Source organism: Myotis brandtii, unplaced genomic scaffold, assembly GCF_000412655.1.
Source record: "Myotis brandtii unplaced genomic scaffold, ASM41265v1 scaffold2839, whole genome shotgun sequence".
NCBI classification, from domain to species: domain Eukaryota; kingdom Metazoa; phylum Chordata; class Mammalia; order Chiroptera; family Vespertilionidae; genus Myotis; species Myotis brandtii.
In genome coordinates this window covers 2,444-24,037 of record NW_005360842.1, presented here as the reverse complement: position 1 = coordinate 24,037, position 21,594 = coordinate 2,444, and the positions used below count along the sequence as shown (strand labels likewise).

The window sequence follows — 21,594 nt, the reverse complement described above, 5'->3', positions numbered from 1 at the left end:
AGTTAAAATAAAATAACATTTTATAAGCTCTAAAAAAAATGACCAGTCTAGGAATAGACCTAAGGTAACGTAGGAATTTAACACATGATGTAAGTGGCATCTTAAATGAATGGGAAAATGTATTATGCAATAAATTCTATGAATAGAAGCAATAACATAGCTATCCTGGAAAAACGTAAGTTGTATACATACCTCATATATTTTGCAAATATAAAATTCTAAATGGATCAAATATTTAAATACAAAATTAAAATTATTCGGGGGAGATGTGGAATTTTAATAGTGTTAGGATGACTCAAAAAAGTAGAAAAAAACTTAAAAATAACCAAAATTGAATAATCTATAAAATTTTCAAAATTCCAGCTACTGAGCTAAACTGGATTACATTTCCCAAATTCCATTCTCTGTATGCTTCCAGGTTAGGATTGGCCATAAGGGGAATTTGCATGGTAGTTATCAGATAGAATTGAAAACGGAAAAAGGGGCCCAGCTGGTGTGGCTCAAGAGATTGAGCATCAGCCTCTGAATCAGGAGGTCAGCGTTCAATTCCCCATCGGGGCACATGCCTGGGTTGCTGGCTAGATCCCCAATGTAGGACATACAGGAGGCGGCCAAACAGTGATTCCCTTGCATCGTTGAGGCTTCTATCTCTCTCTCCATCTCCCTTCCTCTCCGAAGTCAATAAAAATCTTTTTTTAAGGGAAATTTGGCAATATTTTTCAAAATTACGAAAGTGTTTTTCCTTTTACCCAGAAATTCCACTTCTGAGAATTTAGCCAACAGATATATGGGCACATGTGAAAAGTGCCATATGTGTGAGGCTGTTTGTTGCAGCACTGTTTGTAATAGCAAATCACTGAAATAACCTATCTGTTCATTATTAGAGGACTGGCTAAACTCATAATGGTATATCCTTACAAAGGAATACTATGCAGCTGTAGAAAACAGCTCTGTCTGTGCTAATTTGAAAGATATCAAAGCTATATTATTAAATGTAAAATACAACTTGTAGAATGAATACTGTATGCTTTGGTTTACATTGAAAAGGAGGAAAAGAACACACACATGCACACTGATATAGTATAATATAGTATAGTATAGTAAACTGATATCTGGGCAAGTAAGTACAGGCAAGAAAAAAAAATGGGTAAATGCAAGCAATTACAAATAGAAAATATTACAGCCAGAGATACACAAGAAAAATAAATAAATTTTAAAAGAATACTCCCTATAACTCTATATTACTTAAATAAAAAATTTAAGTAAATAGGCACAATTATAGAAAAATGTAAATTAAAATATATTTTAAATAATCCTAAAATGCAAATTAAACAGAGAAAAAAATATCAAAAAATAATTACTCTAGTAGCAATCTCTAGGCTCACAAAACTGTTGAAAGAAATTTTGTTTAAACTTTAATGAATAAAATATCCTCATGCTATATAAACTTCCCTGCAGCAGAAAAATATTAAGCACCCCAATACTGCAAAACCATACAACATAATATCATCTTAATATTAACACAAAAACACTCAACACTCACATTCTCACTCACAGAGAAACAAGACTTGAAGGAAAGACCAAAATGTATCCGTGATTTGAGTAATAATACAGGTGATTTTTATTATCTTCCTTCTAATCTTCTCCACTTTCTGATGTGTCTACAATGAATATCGTTTATTCTAATAATATTTTATAAAATACCACCTCCTGTGCATGATGAAGACATGCCTATTAAGTGCCACATCACAATAAACTAACTGAACAAAAGAGAAACAAGAAACCACTTCCCCTGTGATTTCAACTGCACAGGCTGCCCCAGTATCTTTAATACTGACAGATTTTCCTGGGAGCATTCCCTGATAATAATCATAGCTAACAGTTACCAAGACACTGACTCTGGACTAGGCACCCTGTACAGGTCTAAGTGCTTTGCATGTATTAACTCACTTATTCCTCACAACCTCCCTATTAGAGGAATACCATTTTTAATGCCTGTTTAAGTCACATAAGTCACATAAAGCAAGTGGCAGAGGCAGGATTTTAACCCATGTAGTCTGACTCCAGAGCCTGCCCTTAACCTTTACACATACCGCTGCTCTAAGAAACCCAAGGTATCTCAAGGATCATAAGGCCATGTCCTTCTCCTGCAATTCTCTCGAAATCTATTTCTGACTCATTCTTATGACTCAAAGACCCAGTCCCACAATCAGTGTAGCTGTGCCCTTTTAGATTCCAGTCTGCAGTAGCTGAAGTCCAGATGAGTGCCTTGGGTAGGTCACCGTCACAGTCAGCAGCTGCCCCTTAATTTCCCTTTTTGTCTTAACCCATGTCATCAGATTGCAAACTTTCTGACTTCCTATATCCCCATCTTTGCTCATGCTATCTCCTCTATATAGAATGTCCTTGTTCCAACATCACATGGTCAAAGTTTTTAAAACTCAGCGCAAATGCTCCCTCCTCCAGAAACACCTCCCTGATCTGTGCCCATCTTAAAGTGATATTTACATCGTCAACATTCCCACTGCACTTTGCCTTCTATGTGGACTCACCACTTCACCTGCTGGCCCAATCAGTTAGTCATTCAGTGAACTCCTACAGGCCATTTTAGGATAAGATTCGAGACTGACTCAACTTTGAGAACTATATGCACAAATTCATTTCAGCTATGTCCCATTCACAGATAAATTAATATATTCTGGCAAAGAGAGCATCATTGTGGCCTACAGGAGTTGGTCTTAGAGAACTGGTCAGGCTGCCTAGTAAGGACTGGGTTCTGAGCATGGAAGTCGTACACTGAGTTTCACCTCACTCACCCCTAACAGAATAAATAAAAAGCAACAAGCTTTCATCTAAAAGAGAGAGAACTGATAAAGATGCCTGAAGGAGGAACCCCAATCTCTGGGTCAAAGTCCCAGCTCTTCCTCTCACCTGATATGTCATCCTGAGCAAGTGTCTGATTTTTGCCTATGAGACCTTGGTTGCTGCATCTGTAAAACCAGGAGGTTTGACTACTCAAGTCCCTTCCCTCTTACATGGGAGCGGAGGGAGGGCCACGAAAGAACTCACCTTGCATTGGCACAGAGGTCAGTGGGGTTTTATGAAAAGGGGTGTAAAGGGGGCAAGAATCTGCCCAAGCTCCGTCAGCTACTCAGGAGGCAGATAAGGGGCTATATACATGGAAATGAGATAAAGAGGCTGAGACCATCTCTGACATGGACTTTTCCACCATAGTATTATCCTCCTGGGACCTCAAAATTAGCCCAAGAAGGGGGAAGAGAATAAGGGGAGAGCTAAGCACAGGTAGATAATATAAGCCCTAATTAATACTACAGCGGCCAAGCAGTGGGGCCTCATGACTCTGTGGTGATTTAGAAATTTTCCAAACATTCCTACCCCCTTTCCATATTAATCTGCGGGATAATTTGGGCAGTTACTGTAATAACTCCACTTAATGCCTAGGACATAGGGGAGTTGTTTGTCACCCAGGGAACGTGGCTCTCTCAGATGTTTAGTCCAAATAGGACCTGTGGGCAGAGACAAGCTGACTTCTGAAGCTGGAGATGAGGGAGAAACCCAAGAAAGGAGGCAAAAACTGGAGAAACCTTTTCAAACGTCAAATTCTTAATGAATTCTCAGGAACAGCGTACATTCTCACCCGGGGCCTTGTTAGTGAGGGCCACAGAGACCGTGCTGTGGGAGTCCCATAATGATTCTGAGAGGTGGCGGGAGCACTGTGCTGTGCTGGGAGGGCCCGGGGGCCCCTGGGAAGATGCACCCTACCACTAGCTTCTGGGCCAGGACCTTAGAAGATGACAGCCTAGTGGGAGAGAGGAGGAAAGACAGGAATTTGGAGAGGTGTAATGCAGCCCTTGGACTCCCATGTCCTCCTCAGTGAATTACTCCCATCGTCCATGTGAGAGCCTACCCTCTTCGTGAAGACTGCTGGACTTTGTAGACGAATAGTTCTGCTCTCCAATTACTAGCAGCTACTGAACCCCTTTGGAGCCCAGTATTCTTGCCTTTGGAATAAGAGTACTATCCCCTCTTCAGGTTGCTGGGAGGATTAAATGAAGGAATACACAAAGTTCCTAGTAGGAGACCACCAATGTTGTCACTAACATAACAATTGGAAACATTTGTCATGGGCTTGCCATGTATGTTACACCATACCATGAGCTTTATATGTACTGAATCCCAATCAATCCTTTAAACAATTCCCTGAAGTAGACCCCTTTATTATTTCCATTTCACAGATAAATAAATTGACATTCAGAGTGATTCAGTAATTTGCCAAAGGCCACAGAGTTAGAACTTGTATTTGTCTGATTGATTCCAAGGTACATAATCTCAACAATTATGTGATGTGACTTACTCCCCCACCTTCTTCCAATCAATCCCTCTTCCCCAAACAATATACTTTTAGCTCCTGTTGTTTGTGATAAATACTGTTTCAAATATACCACAGACTGTGCTCTAAGATTGAGCCCGAAGCATTCAACCCTCAATAACAGCAGCCTCAGCTCCACTCCAATAGCTCAGTCTGTAGCACTGAGATCCACATGCACCTGCTACCTCCAGTGTCACTCTCTTGCTCTCCCATTGTATCTGCTACTTATTCTCGGAGTAGCAAAGAATTAGAGACTTGGCGTTCGTATTGGGAGTTGAGCCTCCAGAGTTAGGCTTGCATTGTTGGCTTAAGGATGTAATGTGTGAATGTTAAGGCTCTTCATCATTCAGAAACATTTTTCTAAACATAAAAAATTTAAATGATAGTAGAAGCTTAAACATCAATAAAAATCCACAACAAAATTAAATATACTTTTAAAATAATTTTCAAGTAAAAGAGGAAAACTACTACTGCAGTATTTACATTAAGGCTCCACAGCAAAATTAAATATACTTTTAAAATAATTTTCAAGTAAAAGGAAAACTACTACTGCAGTATTTACATTAATGCAAGAACCAGCCTTCATATTAATTTTCAGCCTAGGTACACATGATCTTGGTGGTCAGAAATCTTTAACCAGTTTAAAGTTGTGTTGGACAAGTAGCGCCACTGGTATAGACTGAATTTTGTGTCCCCACCAAAGTTCAAATGTTGAAATCCTAACCCCTAATGTGATGGTGTTCAGAGGTGGGGTCTTTGGCAGGTAATTAGCTCATGAGGGTAGAGGTCTCATAAATGGGATCAGTGCCCTTTAAAAGTGACCCCAGAGCCTGGCCAGTGTCACTCAGTGGTGGAATGTCAACCTATGAACCAGGAGATCATGGTTGGATTCCCAGTCAAGGCACATGCCCATGTTGGGGGCTTGATTCCCAGTTTGGGGCATGCAGGAGGCAGCATCATTGAAGTGTCTATCTCTCTCTCTCTCCCCCTTCCTCTCTGAAATAAAAAACCTATGAACCAGGAGATCATGGTTGGATTCCCAGTCAAGGCACATGCCCATGTTGGGGGCTTGATTCCCAGTTTGGTGCAGGAGGCAGCATCATTGATGTTTCTATCTCTCTCTCTCTCTCTCCCCCTTCCTCTCTGAAATAAAAAACATATACATTTTTAAATAATAAAATAAAAGTAACCTTGAGCCCTAGCCAGCATTGCTTGATGGTTAGAGCATCAGCCTGCGCACTGGAGGGCAGTAGGTTCAATTCTGAGTCAAGGGCACATACTATGGTTGCAGGTCTGGTCCTCACCTCCAGTCAGTTTGGGTGCATGTGGGAGGCAACCAATGTTTGTGTCTCTGTCACATGGATGTCTCTCTCTCTCTTCCTTTCTCTCTCTCTCTCCCTTTCCCGCTTCCTTCCACTCTCTCTAGTATCAATGGGAAAATATCCTCACTCCTTGAATGAGGATTAAAAAAATTATAAAAGTAACCCCAGAGAACTCCCTCACCCCTTCTGCCATTCATCCCTTCTGTCGTGTGAAAACACAACGGGAAGATGGCCAACTATGAAATGGACCAGGAAGTGGGCCCTCACAAGGCACTGAATCTGCTGGCACCTTGGTCTTGGACTTTCCAGCCTCCAAAACTGTGAGACATTAATTTATGTTTTTTATATGCCGTCCAGTCTATGATAGTCTAGCAGTCTGAACAGACTAAGAGAGGCAGCCGCCAGGAACCACCAGAAGCAGAAACAAATCATCTTTGAAAGAAATGAATGATCTCTGGGAGAACATACCTTCATCTGAGGTGTTAAATTATTCATATAAGTAACTTCTCTAGAACCTAGTCTGATTAGCACATAAAGATCCGATATAATCGTTTTCTAGAGCTACCATAACAAAGGACCACAGACTGGGTTGCTTAAAATAATGGGAATTTTTTGTCCACAGTTCTAAAGGCTAGATGTCTGAAATCATGGTATTGGAAGCACTGTGCTCCCTTTGATATTGATAGGGGAATCCTTCTTACCCCCTGACAGGTGATTGGATAAACAAAATGTGGTATGTATATACAAAAAAAATATTATTCAGGCCTGGCCAGTATGGCTCACTGATTGAGTGTCGACCTATGAACCAGGAGGTTACAGTTTAATTCCTGATCAAGGCACAGGCCTGGGTCATGAGCTCAATCCCCAGTAGGGGGTGTGCAGGAGGCAGCCAATCAATGATTCTTTCTCATCATTGATGTTTCTATCTCTTTCTCCCTCTCCCTTCCTCTCTCTGAAATCAATAAAATATAGATTCAGGCACAGAAAGAAGAAATTATTGCCACTGTGACAACATGGATGGAATTTGATGGCATTATGCTGAGTGAAATAAGCCAGATAGAGAGAGACATGGTCTGTGTGGTATTGAAACCAAAGTGCTGTGTTCAGTCTTTGCCGTTTTGTTGTCTTGCAAAACTGAACAATGAGTTCATGGACAAAGAGGTAAGTGAAAGCTTACTGAGAGATAGACAGACTCCCTCTAGCACAAAGGGGACCCAAGTGGGTTGCTGCCGAAGCACTCTGTCTAGGGGTATATATATGCCCTGCTGGCTTCTGATTGGTTCGTCTTCAGAAGCTCTCTGTCTAGAGGTTGCTAAGGCAAGCTGTTTGTATAGAGGTAGGGGAAACTCTGGTTCTCAACCTTCTGGCCCTTTAAATACAGTTCCTCATGTTGTGACCCAACCATAAAATTATTTTCGTTGCTACTTCATAACTGTAATGTTGCTACTGTTATGAATCGTAATGTAAATATCTGATATGCAGGATGGTCTTAGGCGACCCCTGTGAAAGGGTCGTTCAACCGCCAAAGGGGTCGCGACCCACAGGTTGAGAACCGCTGATCTATGTGATATGTACGGTGAATTTTCAGCCTCTAGATGGCATTACTAGCATATAATCTTGTATTGGCCTAAAAAGATTAAATACTTATGTAAATTAAGGGGTAGGGGAAACTCTCTGTCTGGGGGTGTTGGTCTTCCCTGCCCAGTTGGGTTGTCCCAGCAGCTCCCTCCTAGCTGGGTGTTTGCCCAGCCAGAGGGCCTTAGCCACTAGTCAGCAAGCTATATCCCAGGGATGGCGAACCTTGTGAGCTCGGCGTGTCAGCATTTTGAAAAACCCTAACTTAACTCTGGTGCTGTGTCACATATAGAAATTTTTTGATATTTGCAACCATAGTAAAACAAAGACTTATATTTTTGATATTTATTTTATATATTTAAATGCCATTTAACAAAGAAAAATCAACCAAAAAAATGAGTTCGCGTGTCACCTCTGACACATGTGTCATAGGTTCGCCATCACTGCTGTATCCTGTTACTCTTGAATCCATATTTTCCTTTCCTCCCATGGTCCCGTCCCTAACTACCAATCCCCTCTTCTATCTCCTCAATATCACTTGTATGTGGAAACTTTTGTTTTAAGCCAATGTCATAGAAACAGAGAGTAGAATTTTGGTTGCCAGGAACTAAGTGGGTGGTGGGGGGAACGTGGAAGGAGGGAAATGGGGAGATCTAGGTCAAAAGGTACACCTTTCCGTTATAAGATAAATAAGTTCTGAAAATTTAATGTACAATCTTGGGGAAAAAATCATTTCCAATGAGGAAATACTAATGGATTGCATTAGTCAGCTCAGGCCTCTATTTTTAAAAAAATATATCATCGACTGGGTAATTTAAACAACAGAAATGTATTTCATTACAGTTTGGAAGCTGGAAGTCTGAGATCTGGGTGCCAGTGAGGTCAGGCTGTGGTGAGAGCTCTCCTCCTGCTCGCAGAGAGGTGCCTTCCCACTGTGTCCTCACATGGCAGGGGAGAGAGCGTTCCTCTCTATTTCTTCCTCCCGTCTAATGCCATGGTCCTATCGATTAGGGCCCCATCCTAATTTAACCCCAATTACCTACTAAAGACCCTATGCCTATCTCACATTGGGAGTTAGGGTTTCAACATGTGAAATTGATGGGACACAATTCAGTCCATGTCATGGATAATAAACATTTGAAAATATATTCAACCTTATGTGAACATCAAAGACATGCATATTAAAATAATAGTTGGTAATTTTCAACCACTATATTCTCAAAAATTAGAATAATTTATTGACAATAGCCTCTGTTGACAAAGGTATAGGGAACCTTTTCCTTCACCACTGGAATAATAAAATTGTGCAAATTTTCGTATGCTAAGAAGGAAATATTTATCAAAAATCTAAATTTTTATTTAGGAATTTTTATTTATTCAATTCAGTAATCTTATTAATTAGAACTTATTTTATGGCAATTCTTACAAGATAATGGAGACACATATTTAAAGACTATTCTTTACATTATTGATCATAATTGCAGTAAATCTAGAAACAGTCTAAACTCCAACAAAAGGAATATGGTTAAGTAAATTATGATTGGTTCATAAATTAACATTAGGCAGTCATTAAAATGGATAAGGTAAGTTTTAGGTATTTGACGGGTGAAAAAGTCTACCATGTCAACAATAAAACATGACATAACATGCCCTTATTGATAGAAAATATACAATATGTTTATATTGTATAAACATGTTAATAGTAATATAAAAATTATAAACATGTTTATATATGTATAGAAAAATGGAAAAGCACCAAATTCTTAACAGTGGTGTCTTTTTTCTTGAAAATTAAATTATTAAGGATGAGAACAAATGGAGTGAAGTTTTTTACTTTAATTTTTCACTGCTAAAATTTTGTCTTGTTTTTATTTTTATAAACATAATTTTTAATGAAAACTTTTAAATCAATATATATTTCCATTTTAGAAAAAAGAAGACACCTAAAACAAAATATAAACTCTGCACTGTTAAATACCCCAGCATCTTGCAATGTAGACAGGGCACTGGAAATCAGTGTCTCAAATTATACTGCACTAGGTCTGAATTCTTTTTTTTTTTAATCTGTTTTATTGATTTTTTTACAGAGTGGAAGGGAGAGGGATAGAGAGTTAGAAACATCGATGAGAGAGAACCATTCATCAGCTGCCTCCTGCACACCCCCTACTGGGAATGTGCCTGCAACCAAGGTACATGCCCTTGACCTTGACCAGAATCGAACCTGGGACTCCTCAGTCCGCAGGCCGATGCTCTATCCAGTGCGCCAAACCTGTGAGGGCTAGATCTGAATTCTTGTGGGGAGTCCTGTGTAAGAGCAGTTGGGGAGCTGTTTCAGGGGAAGCCTGACAGGAGGGGGTGCTAATACTTGGAACTAGGCTGCGACTTTCCATATTCCAGTTTGGAGAGAATCTTTGTTGGTGCATTTTTGGGGACCCAGGCGGAAAATAAACAAAGGGCTGCCTGTAGGACCACCAATCTCCCAAGATACAGAGCTTCCTGGGTTGCAGAAAGCCACCTTCCCACTGTGTCCTCACATGGCAGGGAAGAACATCTGGAGTGAAAAGGGTAGCTAGGACAAAATGGCAATGAGCCAAGGATTCTGGTCTACAGAACCTGCACACCCTTTATCAGGGAGAGCCTCCTGGGGGACAAGAAGTCCCACTCTTAACAAGTCATCTGGCTCAAGGATCTATGAAAGGGAAAGACCAGGTGCTATGATTCTACCCTCCTGAGACACCTCTCATGCAAGGGCTCACTTCCCCATGAGCACTTTGCGCAGGGCACCCTGCACATCAGGGTTCCGGAGGCTGTAGATGAGTGGGTTCAGCATAGGGCTGATGACAGTGTTGAGGATGCCAATCCCCTTGTCCTTATCTGAAGCCTCCACTGAACCTAGACGCATGTAGCTGAAGATGCCTGTCCCATAGAAGATGCCAACCACAGTGAGGTGGGAGCCACATGTGGAGAAGGCCTTCTTCCTGCCCTCAGCAGAGCGTATTCGCAAGACTGCAGCTGCCACATGGATGTAGGAGGTGACAATAAGAATCACAGGTGCACCTGCCATGAGGATACCCAGACCAAAAAGCAGCAGCTCATTGAGTTGGGTGCTGGAGCAAGAGAGCTGGAAGAGCTGTGGCAGTCACAGTAGGAAATGATTGATCACATTGGGACCACAGAAGTTGAGTGTGGATATGGCCACAGTGTGGGTCAGTGCATTGGTGAAGGCACAAGCCCAGGACACAGCCACCAGTATCTTCTGAACCATCTGGCTCATGCGGGTGCTGTAGGTGAGGGGCCGGCAGATGGCCAGAAATCGGTCATAGGCCATGGCTGTCAACAGGAAGCAGTCCACACCAGCCAACTGATGGAAGAAGAAAACCTGTGTGAGGCAGGCTCCATAGGGAACTGCACGCTTGTGGGACAAGAGGCGGCCCAACATTGAGGGAACAGTGACAGTGATGCACCCAATGTCCAGTACTGATAGGTTCCCTAGGAAGAAGTACATGGGGGTGTGGAGTTTGGGTTCCACCAAGATGGCAGCCAGGATGCTGAGGTTGCCCCCAACTGTGAGCAGGTAGGCAAAGAGGAAGAGCACAAAGACAAGTGGTAGCAACCCCGGTGTGTCCACCAAGCCCAGCAGGATGAATTCAGTAACGGCTGTTCCATTGGCCCCAGATTCTGCTTCCATGGGTCCCTGTAAGAAGACATCTCATAGTGGAAGGGACGAGTCTTCCCAATTTAGTAAATTCTCAAGTGTCTTAGTGGTTATTTTCCCAATCTGTAGGCTGTGCCTCACTTACTAACCCTCTCTCTGTCTTCACTTCAGTCTTTACCCAGCTTCTAGGTGAGTTGCCTGGTGCCTTGGGCCCCCCACCCCCAGGACCTCGTGAAAGATATATAAATTATTATTTCCTTTCTTCCCTAGATTCAAGGAATGAGGTCCTCCCATCAACAACCTATATGAGATTTTGGGGGAAAATAATGGGAAAAGTAGAAATTAATAGATGGTAAAATAAAAAGGAATTAAAGAATTGATTACAAGTTTTTTTTAAAAAAATAGTACAAAGAAATAAATACCTAGACAGTATCTAATCAATAAAAATGTAAAAATACACAAAACTAGGGATTGAAAAGGTGGTATAACCACAGACCAAAAATAAATCAAATAATAATGGAATACTACCTACTCCTAAATTTTAACAATCAATTCAAGGACAGTCCTCACACCACATAAACTAGCTACAAGGGAAAAATATATTGTCAATAATGTATTTCCATGTGTAGGCTCCAGGCTCACATATTTCTTATACAGATTATGTTAAATTATCAATGTAAATAAAATTATCATGTAACAAACTTTTCTTACTGAGAAAAAATGGAAGCTTTTCAACTCATTTTTTAAAGTTAGCAAGTCTTAATACTAACAGCCAAAAAAAGGAATTACTCTACACTACTCTCATTGATAATCTATATATATAAAAGCCTAAGTGACCATTACAACCCAACCACCAGTATGACTGGTTTCTATGACACACACTGACCACCAGGGAGCAGATGCTCAATGCAGGAGCTGCCCCCTGGTGGTCAGTGCGCTCCCACAGCGGGAGCACTGCTCAGCCAGAAGCCGGCTCATGGTTGGCATGCAGCTGCTCACTGCCCCCGCTACCACCACCACCACCGCCAAAGGTCGCCTCCCTCTGCAGGGCAAACAGCAGGGTGATTTGGGGGCCCCCACTGGCACCCATCTTGGCTGGCCTGGGGCCTGCGAGCTGGGGACAGCTCCTGCATTGAGTGTCTGCTCCCTGGTGGTCAGTGCACATCATGGTGACCGGTCATTCCGCTGTTCAGTCGATTTGCATATTAGCCTTTTATTATATAGGATTAGCAAGTTAAATTTTTAAAATTATATACAAGTCAATAGATACCTTATATGCCAACAAGGGTCAGCTATAAAACCCAAAAGTCCCAATTGTAAGATAACTTTCATCATATAAAATGAAAGGCAAAGCACGATATAGCTTATACCTGAATTATATATGCGGGTTCCTAGAAAAATGGCCCAGTACCATTGACTAGTAGGAATATGAGAGATTTTTTTAATTCTTTTTTTTGCTTTCAAATGATCTAGAATGAACCTGAGTACTTTTATAATAATAAACATATACTTTTATGTTCTGTATTTTCCAGATTACAGAGATCTTCAAAGGCTGGCAATAGGAGCTCAGTAGCTCCTTTCTGTCATGTTTCCAGAAAGTTCAAGGTGTTGCTAGCCAGCAGATTAAGTAAAGGTTTAGACTGCTATATGGATTCAAATTTGCCTCACTGCTCTATAAAGGAATAACATTTGCTCCACTGTGCTTCCTTTAAAAATATATATATATATATATTATTAGTACATGGAAATACTTAGGATTTTTAGAAATATATATGCACTGCTATGTTCATAGCAACGTTATTTACAATAGCTAAGATCTAGAAACAGCCCAAGTGCCCATCAGTAAATGAAATGATTTAAAAACTGTGGTACATTTACACAATGGAATACTATGCAGCTGTAACAGGATCTCTTATCCTTTGAGACAGCATGGATGGACCTGGAGACTATTATGCTAAGCAAAATAAGCCAGTCAGAGAAAGACAAATATCACAAGAATGAAATGAACAAAATAAACTGATTAACAAAAAGATCAGAGGCATTGAAACATGCCACAGACTGACGTATTTCAGAGGGAAAAGGGAGAGGTGGGGTGAGATTAATCCATGAACTTATCTGTATATAAGCATAACCCACAGACAGAAAATAGTGTGGGGAAAACCTGGGGAGGGTATGGGAGCAGGTGAAGGGAGCCAATGAGGAGGGTGGGGACATCTGTAATATTTTCAACAGTAAAGGTAAATTTTTAAAAAGTGTAATTAAAAGCATCATAGATAATAATAATTAAAAGCTGTGATATCTGCAACTGTGTTCATCATGAGGTAGGAATAATGAAAATAAGTTCCTAAATATTGAGAAATAACAAATCCAAGATGCAATGTCAGTTTCCCATCAATAACATAGACCCTGAGTCACGGTGGGATCCACTGTGGATAATATTCAGCCAGAATCCACTGGTACAGGGTAGAAGTCTGGTGCTTGTTAAATATTTTTTACCATAACCTCTATAATGGCTTTGTTAGTACACTTAGTTATATTCAGTATACCATGTATATAATATTATTGAGTCAAAGAAGGACCTGGTTGGTTGGTATCTTGGAGAGTATCTGCTCCCTCATTATACTAATGAGGAAACTATGGTGACGCATTTTGGGGTTAGATTTGTTGGGATTAGAATAAATACCAAATGTACTTACCAAATGTCTGGTTTTCATATATATATATAATTGATTTTAGGAAGGAAGGGGGAGGGAGAGAGAGATAGAAACATCAATGATGAGAGAAAATCATTGATCAGCTGCGTCCTGCACTCTCCCCACTGGGAACTGAGCCCACTGCAATCCTGGGCATGTGCCATGACCAGGAATAATGCCATGACCTCCGACCTAGTTCATAGGTTGATGCTCAACCACTGAGCCACACTGGCCAGGCTAAATGTCCGGTCTTCTTTTTTTTTGTAAGTACCTGTTGCTGGGCCATCTCGCTGTATGCTTACTAAAACCCAAACAACTGTGAGGCCACCAGAGAAAAGATTGTATGAGGACACCAGAAATGTGTCTACTGGTCGGACCATCCCAAGATGGCTGCTTCCAACCAAGTCCCCAAGGTCACTCCTGATAGTTACCACGTTCTTCTGCAATTCTCTCTGGAGCTGCTCTGGACCACTCTTCTGACTGAGAAACCTGTTCCCACACTTTGTGGCTGTGCCTTGCAAACCTCAGGCTCTCTTGTTCGCATACAGACCTGTCCCAACTAGCTTGTGAACAAGCAGGCTCTTTCGATAGGTAGGTCACAGTTACAATCGGCACCTGTCTCACTTCATTCTGCTTCTCAGTTAACGCTGGGACTCTCCTCCCTCACCCATCCTGTGAGAACCTTTCCTCTGATATGTCCGTCTGACTCAGTTTTTCTAAATCTGCCACCAAATGGCACAGAACCACAGGTTCCTAAAGGCACTTCTCGGGCATCAACAGCCTGCCTCCCAGCCCTCTGCTTTCTGTTTTCTCCAAAGATTGCCCAAAGCAGTGGTCACCAACCTTTCGGACCTCACAGCCCACCAGTGGTCAGCAGACCACCAGTGGCCTACCGCTGGCCCAAAGGACACCAGCCTGCTTTTCATGCCTCTTCAATGCTGTATCCCATGGACTTCCACTGTGGAAGGCAGGCCACAGTCTCTCCCACCCATGCCTTTACAACCACCCCTCCACCATCATAATCATCACTCTTTCTTGCTTCCTCTCAAAATAGAACCTGAGTCTTTCCCATGTTACCAGTTTTTCTGAAAATTATTTATAGTGCATAAAAACAATGACAAATTATAGAAGTTTAGAGTATCTTGCAAAGTCCTTGCCATGAATATCCTCTTGTTCTATCTGGACAGTCCCTAGAAACCACCCCAGGCCTCTGGCCGTCTTCTTCCATCCCCCCTGCTCTCTTGGCCAACAACTGATTCCTGTAGACCAGTGGTTGTCAACCTTCCTAATGCCGCGACCCTTTAATACAGTTCCTCATGTTGTGGTGACCCCCAACCATAAAATTATTTTCGTTGCTACTTCATAACTATAATTTTGCTACTGTTATGAATCATAATGTAAATACCTGATATGCAGGATATATTTTCATTGGTACAAATTGAACATAATTAAAGCATAGTGATTAATCACAAAAACAATATATAATTATATATGTGTTTTTCCGATGGTCTTAGGCAACCCCTGTGGAAGGGTCGCGACCCACAGGTTGAGAACCACTGCTCTAGACCCTACAGATATCCTCTTTTCTATAAAGGTTTGTTTTACATATGCTAATAAGGCAGAGCAGCCACTGCAGACATGCTGGGATAGGTGGTGGAAGCCTCCATCCCAGAATCCAAATTAGGTCCCCATGTTGTGTGACTGTCAGTTTTAGGGGGTCCTGCATGGAGGATTCCATGTGAGTGAGAAATCTGATGCTGTGTCTCCTAAAGTCTCTGAAGTCCATTATTCTTGTTGTGTCACCCTCTGGGTCTAATTATAGATCTAGATCTAAACTCATTCAATAAATACTACCTGCATTGACATATCAATGGGAGCCAAACATCTCCCACACATATCAAATAATTAAAGAATAATTAAACTGCCTTCCAATTGCCCTCCCAAATCCACTCTAACTTGAGTTATAAAGTTTCACACTCTTCCATTTCATACCTCCCTATCTTTGCTCAAACTGTTCATTTTATCTGGAATGTTCTCTCACTAACCACAAGTGCTCAAATCCTTTAAGATTCAACTAAAAGTGTTTCTCTTCTATAAAAGTTGTCCTGATCCTTCTCCTTATCAAACTCCTCTCCCTAAACTCCTGCAACACTTTACTTGTATACTTCATAGTGCTTATATCTGCTAACCTCTCTAGAGCACCCCATTACTCCTGTACCCACTCTAAGTGGTTTCAGGACAGACTTATGCCTGACCCAGCTCTGCATCCTCAATGCTCACCATCACGCTTTGCATACAGTAGGTGCTCAATATTTCTGAAATAAATAAATGGATGAACTTGGCAACTAAGACCATAAGACAAACAAGTTTTCAGTAAAAGGGGGTATCAGATTGGGCTATCAGTTAGGAAAGGCTTTCTGGATGAGCTAGCATTTCTGTAAGACAATGAAGAAGTGGTATGATTTAAGGGAGGTGTAAGTCTGAATAAAAGGCCAGAAGTACTTGTGTAGGACTTTAAACTGCCTTTGTCTAGATGGGGCATCAGGAATAATTCAGACAGCAGTTCAAACAATCCATCCACTGACATCTGTCTTTTCTTGAAAACAGCCCAAAAGAATTTGGCAGCTAGGAAGGGATAGCCTCTATGAATAAATAAGTAAGGCCAGGCAAGAAGAGAATACCCCACAGAAATACAATATAACCTCACTCTGTAGAGATAACACTTCTAACAAGATTCTAGGGTCACTAACAAGTTTCTAGGGCAACCACTGGTCTATCATCTAAGAAGTCCATCTTAAACAAATCACCTTGGTGAACTTAACTGAAGAGGCTACCGTAGATTACCATTCAGATGTCCAGAAGGAGCCGAGGCTGCCTAATCTGACATTCCAGCTAAATCCTTTATACTTCTGATGATGAAGAATCAATCAGGGCTCTGATGTAGGGTGTGGCCCACAGTTGCTGCCTGAAAAATGTGTCCAGCAGGAAGGTTGAATTTGATGAATGTCCTCATACTTTCTGATAAAAACAGAAAGCAGACTTCATCCAAGAATGAGAGGCATTGGCAAAGTGGTCAGGCATAGAAGGGTCCCGGCTCTTTTCCTCACTTGATGTGTTACTCTGAGCAAGACCCTTTCCCCCTACTGAATCCTGTGTGAAACAGGTTTGACTCGCTGACTCACTTGGTAACAACTCAAGTTCCTTCTTTATTATTAGGGAGCTGAAGGGGGGGCCTGGAGTTGACTCACCTTAGAGGTTTCCGGTGCAGGGAAAGGAAGAGGGTGAGGCACTGTGCGGGCCTGAGCCGCGGGGAAGCTAGGAAGGGCCATATGTAAGAAAATGAGTGGAAGAGAGATGAGATCATCTCTGTTGTGAGGCGCTACCCTCTACGGTACCATCGTCTGGGGACCTCAAAATTAGCCCTCCCAGGAAAAGTTGGGGGTTTGGGGAGCCACAGACGTAGAAACAACTGAGCCCTTAATGAACCCAGTAATGATGCTTCACAACTTCGTGATGCTTTTGATTTTCTCCAAAGGGCTTCACATCCAGCTTCACTCCACCTCTCATATTGGTTTCATGAGGGTGACTAGGAAGTGTTATTATCTCATTTATCTCACAAGGACAGTGCCATATTCTCAAAGTCACCCTTGGAGCTAATGGTGGAGCTGAGACTCGACCACAGTCCAGACTGAGTGCTTTGCTCTCCCAGATTCTTGGCCCAGAGAAGGGCTCTGAGCAGAGAGCAGCCCACCCCAAAGCTTACTTGATCTGGAGATGAGAGGAGGCATAAGAAAAGAAGCCTTCTCCACAAAGTTTCCTAAGGAGTCATCAAGAATGCAATGTCTTCCCCGTTAGGGCCTTGTTAGTGGAGGCCACTAGGATTGCATCTTGAGGGGGAAAGGGGATATCTCATAATGATTCTGGAAGTGACAGTGGAAAAACTGGGTGTGTCAGAGGGACCATGAGGTCCCCAGAGATGTCATCCCCCACTCTGATTTTCTAGTCTAGGCCCTTAGAAGTCGAGGGTCCTAGTGATGAGATTAATGAACAGAATGTATTGAGGTATCTAGCCCTCCCTCACTGTTGTTCTCCTTGATGAAACAGTTACTGCTCACCAAATACATGTAGACCTTGAATGTCCTTAGTTGCAGGACCCCAACTTCTCATACTTTGCCAGGGCAGCTTGGTGTGATAAGAAAAAGCTGAGCATGATGTCTAGTTCAATTATTAATGTGTGACTTAGGACCAGATGTTAAACTCCTCTGGACTTCAGTTTTCTTATCTGTGAAATGAGAACAATATCTCTGACCACACAGGGTTGGTCTGAAAATTAAACTAAAACATGTTTACAGTACTTGGTAAGGGATCAACAAATTAATAATAATAGTGATCACTTATATTTATTGTATTTTAGTGCATGATCTCACTTAATCCTCCCAATAACTCTTTGATGTAGTTTCATTATTTGCCCCACTTTGCAGAGGAGGAAACGAGGCTCAGAGAGATTTAGTAACTCATCTGATGTTGTACATCTAGAATGTAGCAGAGCTGGAACATTTGTGTTTCCTCTTCTGTGAAATCCTTGTTCACATCTTTTGTCTATTTTCTACTGGGTCTCTTGCATTGTTCTTACTAGTTGTAGACATTTTTTAGATATTTTGGATACTCCATGACAGCTATATGTGCTGCAAATCTCTTCTAATTTGTCATTTTCTTTCCACTTAAAAAGTGTTGTCCTATGATGAGTAGAGGTTTTAAATTTTTATGAGGGCAAATTTCTTATGGTTAATACGTTTTTGGACTTCTTTAAGAGTGAGTGATTGAACTCCTAGAAGATCATGAAGATATTTCATAGATTATTTTAAAGATTTTATATCTTTATTCTTCAATGTCTGGCATGGTAAGGGCCTCCAGGAGCCTCCTAAACTCCAGGCTGGTATCTATTCTGATCAGTAGGTGCTCAGGGCACATAATCTCAGCATTCAGTAGACACAAATTAAGTTCCACTGTGTGTCTCTCACCCACTTTGGCAGGTTCAAGTTGCCTCCTACTACCTCTCTCAGCACTGACCTATGGAGCCAGGTGCCTGGGGGAACAGGACACGTGTCATTGAGTTCATCCTTCTTGGCCCAACAGAAGCAACCCATCCTTTTTGCTGTCTTCCTCTTTGCCTATGTAGTCACAGTCAGGGGCAATGTCAGCGTTCTGGCTGCCATCTCTGTGGAGCCCAAACTCTACACTCCCATGTACTACTTCCTGGGGAGCCTGTCTCTGCTGGACATTGGGTGCATCACTGTCACCATTCCCCTAATGCTGGCATGTCTCCTGGCCCACCAATGCAGAGTTCCCTATGCATCCTTCATTTCACAGCTCTTCTTTTTCCACCTCCTGGCCAGTGTGGATTGTCATCTCTTGACAGCCATGGCCTATGACCATTACCTTGCCATCTGCCAACCCCTCATCTATAGCACCCGCATAAGCTGTGAAGTCCAGGGTGCCCTGCTGGGCATTTGCTACACCATCTCCTTCATCAATGCTCTGACACACACAGTGGCTGTGTCCATGCTTGACTTCTGCGGCCCTAACATAGTCAACCACTTATACTGTGACCTCCTACCCCTTTTCCAGCTCTCTTGCTCCAGCATTCACCTCAACAGGCAACTGCTTTTTTGAGGGGAAGGGGTATTTTCATGGGGGTGATCCCCATGATCCTCATCTCAGTGTCCTATGCCCACATCCCAGCTGCTGTCTGTGAATCCACTCAGCTGAGGGGAAGAAGAAGGCCTTCTCCACATGTGGCTCCCACCTCACCGTGGTCTGTATCTTTTATGGAACCAGCTTCTTCAGTTACATGCATCTGGGCTCAGTCTCAGCCTTAGACAAGGATTGGGGATTGGGATCCTCAATACTATTCTCAGCCCGATACTGAACCCAGTCATCTACAGCCTTCAGAACCCTGATGTGCAGGGTACCCTGAAGAGGGTGCTGACAGGAAAGAGGCCCCCTGAATGAGAAGGCATTCAGACACCCCTTCCTCCTGTGTGTCATGAGAAATAACATTCAGAATAGTAAGTTTTTTTTTATTTTTAGTGGAAAATGCACTGGTTCATATTGGACATTCTGTTTCATATGTATGTATAGGTGATTACTAAAGGGAGGAGACTATTAAGAAAAGAAAAATAGAGGGAGATACTTTTTGGAATTTACCAATGAATAAATACTGGAAATCAAGATTTTACCAAACGGATAAAACTATGGCAATCCAGAGGTTTCATGTGCTTTTGAGACCATTTCTATAATTTTTCTGAGAACCATTTCAGGCACTTCCCAGCCAAGAAGTTGGAAGCCTAAGAAGAGTGACCTTACCCAACAGGCTTATTAATTGCTTGAGGAGAGAGGCATGGAACCCTTAAGGCTGCCTGAAGCCAAAGCCGAAGACATGGCTCCATCTGTCAAGTTCAACAGTCATCTGCATATGTCTAGTTGGAGATGCTCTCATACACATCTCAACAATGCCTCCTACCCCCACATCCATTCTACCAGCTGCAGGCTTACACGTGTTCAGCACAGAGAAAGGCACTCTTTTGACTGAAGATAATTATAACTAAAGTACGGTTTCTCTTATTATTCCATTAGTATTTACAAAGCACTTTGACATCTATGTTCTCATTTGAATATTGCAACTGCACAGCTGAGTGCCACCCACAACCAGGGCCAGGATTAGACAGTAAGAAGGCCAGCTTTTATTATCTGCACTTTGCAGTTAAAAAAGCAGAGGTACAGAGAGGCTAAATGATTTTTCAAAGTCTATAGCGTTAGTAGATAGGACAGCCTCCAGGGACTGAGTCCTAGCCCAGTATTTTTGCCTCCCTGCCTGCCTGTCTCTAATAAATGGCAAAGAATTCTAAACTAACAGAGCAATACTGACGCTGGAGGCAATGAGTCTCAGAAACGAAACTCTGAAAGTAGAAATGCAGTACCGTTGAGTGAAGAGGGCCTTGGACAGGACATCTGGAGACCTGGGTTCTAACCAGTCTCTTCTACTTAAGTCTACATGAACGTTCTCTCTAAGCATTAATTCCTTTATCCATCAAATTAGTCCCTTTCCTGTATCTTTAGCTTTTTTTCATTCACCAACTACATAGTTAATACTCAACCACACAGGATGCAGAAGGCTGGAGGGAAATAATGGACCATGGGCAATTAAATGGACGGGAAATTAAATGGACAGGTAATAAGGTTGCGAACAGGTTTAAACCCAGGAACAATTCATGCACAGTGGATCTCTGATGGGAAAAAGTGAGCTCTTGGGCTTCAGCAACTGGAGAGATGCCTACTAGTAGATTGGAGGTGGTAACAGTGACCCAGGCCAAGATGTGAAGGCCTGGAAGGTAATAATAATAAATTGGAAGAAGTGAGCTTGGGAAGGAAACTCAGAACTTAGCCAGAAAATATCTACCCTTGTTTTCAGAGTTTATGTTTGTAGGATCTGAGGAAATAGTAGCAAGGCCTTAAAAGTCTAAACCTTTATTTGGTATTTACAGGTAGTTGTCTAAGCCAGGATATAAGGAAAAGCAAATATGAATCAAGCATCTCCTATGTGCCAGGCAGCGAGCTGAGAAGCCCATGCATTAAAGCAGCTGTGGTCAAGTGAAGATGGCATTCGACTGAAGAGCTGGCAGACCTGGCTGTGGGCTACCACTGCTACTGGCTATCCGTGTGACACTGGCTGGGCGGGTCATTTCCCCTCCGTGAGTTCAGTTTTCTCATCTCTAAAATGGGAATCATAATATTTCAAATGATTATTCTGAGGATTAAATGATTGAAATGCAGAATTATTGAGTTGACAAGTATAATGTAAAAAAATGCTAAAATTATGGTGGATTTCAAGTAAGATTTGCCATATCCTGGAGTTTGTGCTCTCTCTCTAATGAGAGGAGAGTGTAGGAGGCCAATTAG

The 21,594-nt window shown here is 41.9% G+C and overlaps 1 protein-coding gene and 1 pseudogene across 1 annotated transcript; one reads left to right on the top strand and one right to left on the bottom strand.

Annotated features, from left to right (window-relative positions):
- Nucleotides 1-10,027: 10,027 nt before the first annotated feature.
- LOC102257513 (olfactory receptor 3A1-like) lies at nt 10,028-10,975 on the bottom strand. Its single transcript, XM_014541933.1, is given in 1 exon segment — nt 10,028-10,975. A coding segment is annotated over 1 exon segment (948 nt).
- A 7,732-nt stretch (nt 10,976-18,707) lies between these two features.
- On the top strand, nt 18,708-19,647 carry LOC102258121 (annotated as a pseudogene).
- The last annotated feature ends 1,947 nt before the right edge of the window (nt 19,648-21,594 follow it).